The sequence below is a fragment of the Martes martes genome (genome assembly GCF_963455335.1).
Source record: "Martes martes genome assembly, chromosome: 8".
NCBI classification, from domain to species: Eukaryota; Metazoa; Chordata; class Mammalia; order Carnivora; family Mustelidae; genus Martes; species Martes martes.
Genome location: NC_137895.1, coordinates 47,867,360 through 47,879,949, shown reverse-complemented (window position 1 = coordinate 47,879,949; position 12,590 = coordinate 47,867,360). Strand labels below are relative to the sequence as shown.

General features: G+C 44.0%; 1 protein-coding gene across 1 annotated transcript in view; it reads right to left on the bottom strand.

Annotated features, from left to right (window-relative positions):
* The window catches only part of CPM (carboxypeptidase M), a 71,689-nt gene that overhangs the window by 6,619 nt on the left and 52,480 nt on the right, over window positions 1–12,590 (bottom strand). Inside the window, exons 4-7 of the mRNA XM_080811025.1 lie at window positions 11,679–11,851; window positions 9,942–10,126; window positions 9,105–9,275; window positions 6,310–6,462 (exon numbers count right to left, since the gene is read on the bottom strand). Of these exons, the coding sequence (XP_080667151.1) occupies window positions 6,310–6,462; window positions 9,105–9,275; window positions 9,942–10,126; window positions 11,679–11,851 (682 nt within the window). The remainder of the gene's footprint in view (window positions 1–6,309; window positions 6,463–9,104; window positions 9,276–9,941; window positions 10,127–11,678; window positions 11,852–12,590) is intronic.

Here is a 12,590-nt window from a genome sequence, read left to right as displayed (position 1 = left end):
CCTGATGTGGGGCTCGATCCCAGGACCCTGGGATCATGACCTGAGCCAAAGGCAGATGCTTAACCAACTGAGCCACCCAGGTACCCCAGTCTTTGTAAATTAAGACTTATTTTGTGGCATGACATATGATTTATTCTAGAGAATGTTCCATGTGCACTTAAAGAAAATGTGTATTCTGCTGCTGTTGGATGGAATGCTCTGTATATGTTAAGTATCATTTTCTGTCTGGATGACCTATCCATTGATGAAAAGTGGGATATTAAAGCCCTTGCTGTTACTATATTGCTGTCTATTTTATCCTTTAGGTCTGTTAATGTTTGCTTTATATAGTTAAGTACTCCTATGTTATATCATTTTGTTGGATTGACTCCTTTATAATTCTATAATAACCTTGTTTCTTACTGGTTTCTTAAAGTCTGTTTTGTCTGATGTAAGTATAGCTATCCCAGCTTTCTTTTGGTTTCCATTTGTATGGAGTATCTTTTCCACCCCTTCACTTTGAGTCTGTTGTGTCCTTATATCTGAGGTGAGTCTCCTATAGGCAACATATATAGATGGGTCTTATGGTTTTTTATTTTTTTTAATCTATCCAGTCATTCTTTTGATTGGAGAATTTTTTAAAAAATTTTTTTATTTGACAGAGAAATCACAAGCAGGCAGGGTAGAGAGGCTGGCAGAGAGAGAGGGGGAAACAGGCTCCCCACTGAGCAGAGAGCCCGATGTGGGGCTCAATCCCCAAACCCTGAGAACCCTGAGATCATGATCTGAACCTAAGGCAGAGACCCAACCCACTGAGCCACCCAGGCACCCCTTGATTGGAGAATTTGGTCCTTAAAGCAATTACTGATAATTATGTACTTATTACCATTTTGATCATTGTTTTCTGGTTGTTTTGTAATTCCTTTGCTCTTGTTCTCTTCCTTTGCAATCTGTTGGTTTTCTGTAGTGGTATGCTTAGATTCCTTGATCTTTTTTTACATACAGGTTTTAGCTTTGGTTACCTTTGACACTTACGTAAAACTGTAACAGTCTATTTTAAGTTGATAATAACATGATTGCATTCTAAACCTTTGTATGTTTACTCCCTCCTGCCTACATTTTACATCTCATTACCTTGTATATCCATTAACAAACTATTATAGTTATTTTTGCTACTTTGTCTTTTTAACCTTCATAATAGCCACTACCTTTACAACATTAGATTGTTCTGAATTTTATTAAAGATTTACCTTTACCAGTGAGTTTTTGTGTTACTAATTAGTACCCTTTCATTTCAGCCCTAAGGAAGTTCCCTTAACCTTTCTTGTAAGCCTGGTCTAGCGGTGATGAACTCCTTAACTTTTGCTTGTCTAGAAAATCTTCTCTCTCCTTCAATTCTGAAGGACAGCTTTGCCAGATATTCTTGGTTGGCAATTATTTTCTTTTAGTATTTTGAATATATTGTGACACTCCATTCTGGCTTGCAAAGCTTCTGCTGAGGGAAAAAAAAAAAAAACTTTGATAATATTATGGGGATTCCCTTGTATGTAACAAGTTGTTTTTCTCTTGCCACTTTTCAGATTTTCTAGCTTTAACGTCTGATGCTTTGATTATAACGTGTCTTGGTGTGGGTCTGAGTTCATCTTATTGGGAACTCTCTGGCCATCCTGGATCTGGAGGTCTGTTTCCTTCCCCAGGTTAGGGAACTCTTCAGCCATTCATATAAGTTTTCTGTCCCTTTCTCTCGCTCTTCTCTTTCTGGGACCCCTGTAATGCAGATGTTGGTATGCTTAATGTTCTCTCATAAGTCCCTTAAGCTATCTCTACTCTATTTTCTTCTTTTCTTTTTGCTACTCTGACTGGATTAGTTCCATTGCCCTGTCTTCAAGTTCACTGATTTTTCTTCATCTATTCTGGTGTTGAATCTGTTGTACTCTTCACCTGTGTGACTTCTATTTGGTGGTGTCTTATAGTACCTCTTTGTTGAAATTCTCATTTCATTCATGCACTATTCTGAGTTCAGTGAGCATATTTATGGTCCTTATTGGAACTTTTTTTTTAAAAGATTTTATTTATTTATTTGACAGAGAAGGAGAGAGAGAAAAGAGTGCATGCACATGAACAGGGGCAGAGGGAGAAGCAGGCTCCCTGCTGAGCAGGGAGCCTGATATGGGACTCGATCCCAGGATCCTGGATCATGACCCGAGCTGAAGGCAGCAGCTTAACCAGCTGAGCCACCCAGGGATCTCTATTGGAACTCTTTATCAGGTAAGTCACTTATCACCATTTCAGTAAGGTCTTTTTTGAGGCTTTATCTTGTTTTTTTGTTTGGAATATGGTCTTCCAGTCCTGGAGGAGTGGTCTTTTGTAGATGAACCTCCTCATTCAACTCTGTGCTAGTTCTTAGTTGTTTCTCAAACCTTTGTGATTGTCTTTATGCTTAGTAGTTCCCAGTAGTTGAGGTTGTGCCCAGACCTATCAGTACCTAGAGTCAGGCCCACTGTACACCAGACCCTCAGACAGAAATTTTTAAGTATGCAGATGAACCTCTTTCAGGGGAAGACAGGGATGGATGTGCCTCCGGTTCCCTTTACACCAAGCCCTGGGGTGAGAGCCAGTCAAGAACTGTTTGCTAGTGTCCTGTTGGAGCCATGAACACAAACACTGAACACATGAACACTGGCTACCAGAGCTACTAAGAGATATCCCCTGGGTGGTAACCCCAAAAACTGGGGCACCAGATTCATGCACAGACTTCCTTTTGGGAGTGACTGGTGACCTGGATGGAGGGAGAGTGCAAACACGGTGTTTGCTGGCCTCCATCTTTGGCGAGTATCTCAGTAGACCCCTAGAGGTGTGTTAAATTGGATGCCTGCCCCTCAGGTCAAAGCTTTAAGACCAGCAAACAGGCCTTTTCCACAGAAAACCCCTGGGCATCTTTCAGTTGGCTGGCTCTGCAATGGGCTCTGGCAGGCAGCCAGGTGCACCTTTGTGGCCCCTTTAAGAACTATTTCCCAGTTTGCTATAGCCTTGAGGGTCTTGTGGATGCAAGCCCTGTGACTTTCAAAGCTAGGTGTTTTCAGGGATTGTTTGCGTGTGGCTTTTAAAATCTGGCACAAAGGGGTTCAAACCTTTTGCTGCTTGGAGTTGTGAGCTCCTTCCACATGGTTGCTGCAGCAGGGATGGGGCATATGGCAGGACTGTGTCTCAGCCTCTCCTACCCATTGCAATATAAATTTATTCTCATTCGCCCAGCCTGTAGGAATGGCTCAGGTAGTTTCTGGGTTTCTTTCAGAAGGAACTGTCCCATATATAGCTATGGAGTCCGTGTGTCTGTGGGAGGAGATAAATTCAGGATCCTCCTACATTGCCATCTTGAACCAGAACTTGGTAAACTTATTTCTGAGGTAACTTAAAATACAGCCAAGCTAACAATCAGATTTATAGGCTAAATTTGTTTGTTGTCAAATATTCCATTTATAGTACCTGTGCTAAAAACCTAAATCCATGCCTATCCTTTCCAAGTTGCTTACTCAGTCACCAAACTACAACAACATTGCCCTTGGTAGATTCCGCTAAATTCTAAATTAAAAACTGCCGGTGTATTTACAACAAGTTGGGGAGGTGGTGGTGCCTGGCTGGCTCAGTCAGTGGAGTATGTGATTCTTAATCTTGGGATCATGAATTTGAGGCCCACATTGGCTGTAGAGATTACTTTTTAAAAAAAATGGCAGTGTAGTAACTTAAAATAAGATACTTACCTATATGGGACTCATTAGTTTTGTCTCATGGTCAAACTAGATGGGAAACAATTATAATCACAAGATTGCTTGGAATCATGGAATTGACTAATGGTGTCTTATTACTAATAACAGGAGTGAACATTTATCGTTAGTGTATTTTAGGCTGTATGGCAAATGCTTAACATGCATGTTCTCATTGAATCCTCACATTAATTCTATGATGTAGGCAATATCACACTTTCACAGATGAGGAAACTAAGGCTTTGGATTATTAAATAACCTTAAGCTCCCAGAGCCTGGCTGTAAATCCACACTACTCTCCAGAGCCCGTACTGAACCTGACACCATACCCCGCACCTCAAATTTCAGGAGTACAACTAATAAAAGATCATTTTAAATGTTTTAACAGTTCACCTTCCACTGTGTTAACTCAGTGACAGACACATCATCTTAATGACATGAGAAGAAGCCACAAGGGAAAAATGACCCTGAACTACCCCTAGACCAATTATTTACTGGAGCAGAAAAACATGAAGCATATTAGTTTCCTTCAGAAAAGTTTAAAATGTTAAAGTTTTGATAGCAACATAATCTTTGCCTCGAACAGTAAGTAAACTCCTGGTTGACCCCAAGCTGCCTTTTACTTTCCTAAATTCTTGACTCTTCATTCCTTCCATCTTAAACCACAAGGGGGCAGGGTTGATGTGCTTATATATTTTTAAGTAGGTCGTACATACTTGGTTACAGGGACAGGCAGATAAATATTCTTTATAAAACCTCGTGTAAATGGACTTGTAAGCCCTCCAAATTAATGACAGTCATGCTACAATGTGCATGTTACTTCACCGTTTACAAAGCTCCTTCACTGACATTATTATGTCAGCACAATACTTCAGAGCCCACCTTAATTCAGTGCTTGGAAAATAACCCTTACAGCTAGACTGAAATTCCAGAAAGACTAGTGTGGTTATGTGGAGCATATTTTTTGTTCAGCTGCACTCCCACGTTGATGTTGATAAAGGAGAAATTTTAGAATAGGCAGAGGAACACCAAATAAGGAAATACAATAGAAAGGCTAAATTACTATGTGCTCATGATGAAAATCTAGTAGCAAAATACCAGAATACTGATCAAGAGAGGACCCAATAATCTTAATAAATACTAAGAGGATGTTGATGAAAAATTACTTTTTAACATCCCTTATCACAGGGTATCAGCCTACTTCATACATGTCTCACCCCTCTGAATTCACCAATAATCTTTGTGTGCCTGTGCTGTGGGGGTGCTGGAGGTTGGGGAGAGAGGTGATAAAAGGAGGGTGGGGCATGTATGGGCCAAGGGACGTTCTTAATTATCCTTGCACTCAGCCCTGGACCCCGTGTGCTTCTGACTCTTCCCTCCATCTCTCCAGCAGGTAGAAAGCTTTGCAGTGAAGCATGCAGACAGTTCTAGGAGTTGTGTGGTTATGCAACCCTCCTAGACACAAACCCACACCCACTTTAGCCCTGCATAGTAGCCTAACTACTATGCCAATTTCTGAAGCCATTCTGAACGGAATAAAAGAACTTGCACCCTGGCCATGCAGAGATGCAGCCTGGCTAAAGAAGCTCAAACCTAGGGGCGCCTGGGTGGCTCAGCGGGTTAAAGCCTATGCCTTCGGCTCAGGTCATGATCCCAGGGTCCTGGGATCGAGCCCCGCATCGGGCTCTCTGCTCATCGGTGAGCCTGCTTCCTCCTCTCTCTCTGCCTGCCTCTCTGCCTATTTGTGATCTCTGTCTGTCAAATAAATAAATAAATTTAAAAAAAAAAAAAAAAAAAGAAGCTCAAACCTTATGACTCTACCACCATCACAAGCACTGTGTTTCTCTGGTGAGTGGTTTCCAAAACATGGTCCCTGGACCCACAGCACCAGCATGTCCTTGGGAAAGATGCGCCATTCAAGACGCACTAAATCAAACTCCAGGGCTGGGCCCGGCAATCTGGGTTTTCACAAACCCTCCAGGGAGTCTGTTGTACAGGGTTGAGAACTACCACTCTTGCCCCGGTTGGTCTGTCTCCCTATGATAAAAGCTAGACAGCTGTCAAAGGACCAGGCTGGGAAGACTGCCAGCACCAGGTGGGTCATTTGGCAGTTGCAGGGTATGAGCGCTTTGAAGCTAATGGTGCGAAGTCAGCACCTCGGTACTAGAAAAAGGCAAAATGGCATGTCTAGTGTTCTCCGGATCTGTGATACTATGTGACAAGTGACAGGCAAACTGGGCATTTTCTAGATGGGTGATGACACAACAGAGTAATAACCTATTTTCCTCGATCTTTTGTGAGAAAAAATTTTAAGTACTCTGGATTTTTCACCCCCATATTAAAAGCCACACATCATGCTTTCTCTTCTATGAACTGATGGGCATTGCATTTCTCACGCGCTACAGATATTCATGCAGAGAAAATTCTTAATCATTAGTTCTGGCACTCAGATGAGGCTATACCAGGAAAACAAATAGGGGCTTGCATTTCCTCAACCCAAAGGTTTTGCCAGATGCTATGTCTTGTGTTAACAGGAATTAATAAAAAAAAAAAAAATCTTACAAACCTAGGTGCACCTGTTTTATATATTCAATCAGTGAGGCTTTGTTTTTATTCCAGAAGAATGGAAGCTTCTCCTCATGAGGATATTTACAGCATGACAGCTCCAACGTAATTTCAAAACACTGGGCCCAGATGTAGTTGTAATCTTGCATTCCACCTAAACACAAACATATTTAATTTTTTGAGGTCTAAAATTGCAATGCAGTCAAGTATCCTGTACCTTGGGGACAAGTGAATCAGACAGTTCCCCGGAAAGTACATGTAAACAGGAAAAGATGAATCTGACATATTCGCATGTAAACACAGGACTTGACATTTTATTAGCCAGGCACGAACAGGCAATCCTAAATACTCCCATATGGGTAACTGGATCAGAGTGGACCCAAGTTCAACCATGTACCCACAGAGGGGGAGGGGGAGGGTCAGTCCTTTTTTGTCGATCACACAATACAAAAAGGATTCATCAGCATACATTTCTTCATAAATTACATTCTAAAACACACATAGAATGATACTTTTTAGAAATTATTCACAAACCATTCATAAATACACTATGTAAGCTAAGTACACTCATCTGGAGAACAATGGCTAACATTTCGTGAGCGTTCACTAGGACTGGGTACCATTTGAAGAGTTTGTCATGGCAGTGACTCCCCATGTCTTACAGACAAGGAGACAGTCCCTGAGGGTAAGTGACATGCCAGTGAATGTCAAGCCCAGCACAGGCCATCATGCTCAAGGCCCTGTACTCCTGCCCATGAAACGGAGCTGCTTCGGGGATAAAAGGAAGGGGGCCCGGCCGGCTCTCAGGAGAGAAGAGACCCATGCCCCCCTCCCAGTTCTCACCTCTGGAGACCCTATTTTGAGAAGGTTATAATCTTATTTCATATTTCCCAGATGCAAAACTTTTCATATTTTAAAATCTGAATTACCGATCTTAAACTTGATGACTGAAAAACACCCTTGTCATTAGATTGTCCAGAAACATTTTCTTTCCTTCCTTGGTGGTACAGTGTATTTTATAATCCATGGCATCTTGGTTGGATTTGATGAAGTACGGTAACTTTGAAGGAAGTTACTTTCTGCCAGATTTTAACTTGTTAAACTTGATTATCTGCCTAATAAAATATGTATTCTCAATTCCATCAGGAAGTAGTGAGTTGGGGAAAAAAACTTCACGTTAAGAAAATAGTTAAAATATATCAAAATTTTATATTAAGTAATATCTATGTCGGTCTAGATTCTAGCAGGAAGAATTCCTCTGTCCTTTGTATTTACTTACCTTCTAAGTTTTGTATTTCTGACCTTGTTTTCACCAAGAAATAAGAGAGAAAAGAAAGAAAGAAAACCGAAGTCCTTGGTTGGATGCTTCTCAGGTAGAAAGAACGTAAACGGCAGAACAGGTGTCCAAAGCGCGCAGGGGTGGGGCTGCAAAGCATGGAGTATGCACGGCTCTGGATAAAGGGGGTCAGGCCTGGGGCACAAAACCTCCAGACTGAGCCGGAATGCTCTAAGCTCCTCACAGTGGCTGGCTCTGCCTGCTTTTCTTCTCCGGATACACCATGTCCACCCAGGTCCACTTGGAAACAGTTCCCGACAGCAACGTTAGATTCCTGGCTCATTTCCCACACCTCTGGAGCTGCCCCAAGGGTTACAGAATGCCCCCAAGGGACGACTCTGCCCCCGGGTGGGAGGGAGCCCTCTGCCGCCTGTGAAGAGTGAGGAGCAGGGACCAGGCCTGTGGCGGGAGCCATGTCGGGGACAGCAGGGAGAAGCATGGGCTGCTGTGGGGTCTCACTGGCCCCACTGTTTACACGGAGGTCTCTGCTAACTTACATTGCCTGGTGGAAGGCTGGCAGAGACATGAAAGCTTGGGCAACGGAACAGCATCGCCAGCGCCTCCACAGTGACACCGGGAAAGGGGTCTGTGTGCCGGGACGCTAGCCCATAGTGTGCTTTGGACAGGGTCCGCTGACCCAGTCTCTAAGGGGGCAACTTCCACTGCGGCCATAGCCACGAGACCTGGTCCCCGCCTGCCCTCTCCCAGGCCCCCAACTAGCCCCAGTTCTCCTACACCCCTGGGCTCGCTTACACGATTCTTTTCACAAGAACATTCTTGTGAATGTTCATCCCGTGATCCCTATACGGCAGTCTCCTTACTCCCTCCCTCATGGGCCAGGCAGAAAACTGGAGCCCCCTCAACTCACCTCGTATCCAGCTGGAGAAGCATTTTTGTTCAGTTTGCAAAGTGGCTTTAAAAATCATGATACCTCATGTACAAGTTCAGCTTATTTTACAAACCGGATGGCCTGGCAATATTTGGATCCCACGGGCACATGGCCATCGTAGCTGGATTAGCAGCTGCCCCTGGTTGATGTGACATAGCATTACACTTCTCTAGGGTCTTCTCTACTCCCGATTGTATCCTGGCCTTCCACCTCTGTGGCACACTGTACCTTTTCTAAATCTCTCCTTTTTATTCTAATTACAATGCCACCACAATTACTTAGTTGCACGTTGCTCTTTCCTATTAAGCCTGAGGGTAGGGGCTGCATCCTGGCAGCCTTCCTGGCGTAGTTCCCAGCTTATGTAGGTAAACGCTGAGCAAGTATCTGAGCCACTCTCGGGCAGTCAGCTCCCCTCCCCATCCCCCTGCTTCTGGGACATTAGCTGACAGAGACATGACATAAGGGATAGCATCATGCGCAACAAACTTTGACAACTGCGGGTCAACAAAAGCCAGCTGGCATCTCTGGAGGAAGGCAAGAAGGAGAATGCTAGAAGGGAAGAGAAACTTACCTTTGAGTGGATACCAAGAGTAGCCATTTGTGATTCCATTAGGAAAGTTCATTTTGTTTTTACACTGGTCTCCTTTCTTCATGGTGGGATTTCTAGAAGCGTAGGTATGTGCAAGGTACTGGAAAACATCGTCGTCAGGGGTTAAGCTACGGGAGTGTGATGTCCCTGTCGCTGTATGTGAAAGACAAAGCAAGACCTTTCTGTTGGTGTCAGAGTACGAGCACTTGGAAGCGCATGGGGCGCTGTGTCAGCAAACATGCCATCGCTTCACCTGCAGAAACCCTGCTTTCCCCGAGGGACCTCCACCCACTTCCATGAGTGCTCCTCGTTTGTAACGAACACAGAGTGGTACCACACAAAATAAACCAGATGCGTATTCCAACTCCTCCTATATCAGCTTCCAAGTTAGATATCCTCTCAGTCACTCTCGCTAATTTCTCAAGGCTGGTGAACTCTCCTTGCATACTGTAGGGGTTAAATAAAGGCACTGCTCTCATTTTAAGTCCTCATCCCAGAGTTTTAAAAGGAGTCAAATGACTGCTCCTGGATTAGCAAAGAAGGGTACGTTCTGGTTTTATTTTGTTTCAGGCCTTTTGCCTATGTGGGGTATTCTAACCCAATTTTACTATCTTCCCGATGACCCTCCAGTAACCCTGTGGGTCGTCAGGTCAGCCACACTGCCCACCTGCAGCTTATAAACAGTAGGACGGGTGGCTCAGAGGTGAGCAAACGCCACCCATGGCAGCGAAGACAAGAAGGCACACTCCTCCCCTCCAGAGGTCGGCTTTGCAGCCCCACTTGGAACTCAGGAGGCCAGGCTGGCCATTGTTTGCTCACCTGGAACACCATTGTCAAACGGATAGCTGGCCACCAGGGCACCGCCGTGGAGGTTTGCAGAGAGGACAAACGTCTCTGTCTTCAGCCACTCCATGACGGCCACAGTTTCAGGCTGCCTTGATACATTGTTAAATTCAAAAGCATCCGGGAAATTTCTATTCAGGTCATAGAAGTTAGTATTTTCCCTTTAAAAGAAAGAATATTTTAGGGTTTGCTGATGGTATATGAGGGAGTGGATTCGTGCCGCGCGTATCCCTTTGGTTTGGGCCCCAGGTGTTCTTCCAGATGTGAACACAGGGAACGTGGACATTGTCCCAGGAGCCTCGGGTGGGCCACACTTGGCATTCACGCACTCTGCAGCCCCTCCGTGTGACCTGCTCTCGCCAGTGGGATAGTAGCTGCTGTGCGGTAAGCCGGGCTGTGATGAGTGTTTGCATTTTGGAGCTCTTGGAACACTCTCTTTGGGAAGCCTGAGCCTCTGGGCTAGCCCTGTGGAGAGTCTGCCTGGGGAAATGAGGAACCCAGGTGACAGCTAGAATTTAGACTCCAGCCATGTGCCAGGACCCAGCTGAGGCTCCAGACAGGATGGTACAGAGATTGGCCAGCCTTGCTCTGGCTTGTCCAAATTCCTAACTTACAGAATTGAGAGTAAATAAAAGGATTTAAATCCCTCAATTTAGGGATGTTTTGTTGCATGGCAACTGATAACAGAAACATGCTATTTTATACAAATGTATTTCTGGAAAATGGACTAGCCATGTTTAAATAGACTAGAAAAACCTAAAGTTGAAGGGAATCAAGTGGTGAGATTTTATATTTTTTATAAAAGCAAACAAATGTTTGGACAAATATAAATGTATACTAGACATTTGAGAAATTCTAAACTTCCTGAGGCAGATTGCAACAAAATAAACTGTTTAAATCAGAAATATTGTAAGACTCCCTGTTCTTTTTTTAAAGACTTATTTATTTATTTTAGAGAGAGAGCATAAACAGGGGGAGGGACAGAGAGAGAGAGAAGCAGACTCCCCACTGAGCACAGAGCCCAACAGAGAGCTCGTGGAGCTCGATCTCACGACCCAGAGATCATGACCTGAGCCAAAATCGAGTCAGACACTTAACCGAATGAGCCAGCCAGGCGCCCTGATTCCCTCCTCCTTTTTCGGTTAGTTCTTGTACTGGCTTAAAAACCAGTAATTTTCTTACTGGTTTATTACTGAGGGTCTAGCTAGGCACTGGAGATTTCACAGTGAGCAACATGAGCGACAGAATTCCTGCCCCCAGGTAGCTTACAGATTCGTGTGGAGAGAGACATTGAACAAGAAATCAGACCTTAAAATTTGTGCTACAAGGGTGAAGTGGCAGGTGCTATGAACCAAAGGCCTAATATAGGACAGGTCAGGGCAGGAGTCTTTGAGGAAACACTGTTTAGCAGTGAGAGGGGTGAGGAGTGGGAAATGAGGTCTGCCTAGCGCCTGAGATGAGAAAGAACCAGGTCGGTCCAGGAGATGAAGGAGACTCCAAGCGGCTGGGGAGTGGTGAGCAAGGGCGAGCAGCAGGGTGGGCACAGGAGTACAGCGTCTTCTTTGGGATTTTACTTTTCATCTTCAAAGCAGTGGCAGCCTGAAGTGTTTTCAGCATGGCAATGACATGACCCAGGCCAAGCTGGTTCACTAACGAGGCCACGGGGTGCTGTCTGGTGGGGGCCTTATTCTAAATAGACCAGCGCATCATTACCTTCCATTACTGTAAAAACAGTCGGGCTTTATGACCGCTTCAAAGCCATCTGGGTTCATGGAAGGCATGAAGTGTATCCGGGTGCTGTTAATTAAATTTGTGATTTCCAAGTCTTTTCCGTCATTGGTTACAAGATGTTCAATTAAATGGAGTAGCAGCTCCCGCCCCACAGTCTGTATGTGTTAAAGACAAAATGGGATATTATTAGGTCAGAGGAAAACAGTCCCTAAAGCCCAAATTCCCCAATGAGGTATTCTACTACAGTTTGGTATTTGAAACCAAATCCAGCTGTGATACCACGTGGTGGCTCTGGCAAGTGGCAGTTAGTCACCGGGGCACTGAAAACTGTTAGCAAAAAAATTTTTTTTAAAGTTATTATTTTTTTAAAAAACGTACCCATCTGCAAAGAATTACTTTTTACAAAATGAATTAGGTGGGAGAAAGGCTACGCTTATTACATTTCCAATTTGTTTCCCTTCCAAAACACTTGCTGGAGTGGAAGGGCAGAGGCGGCATTGCGGAGGGCGGTGCGGACACACGCTGTGGTGTGTGTCTCGGCCAACAGCAGGGTGACAACCCCTGCATCAGACACGGTAGACAAATGTAGATTTTAATAGGGAAGAATTCAGGTTTGTAACAAGCATAACTTAAATAGATTTCAGACTTTAATATCCCCCTATTTCCAAACTCCCCTCACGCACACTTGTGCAACGTTTGACGTATCTGCCTATTTCTGATGGCCACATTCTTGTGTTACCGAAACTAGAGTCACTCACACATCATCCTCATAGGTTTTTTTTGTTTGTTTTGTTTTGTTTTGCTGTATCTTCTATACTATTGCTTCGTTTATATTTTCTTTAAATTGGCTCACTTTTTACTTACAGAAGAAATGAAAAACCTTTGTGTCATTAC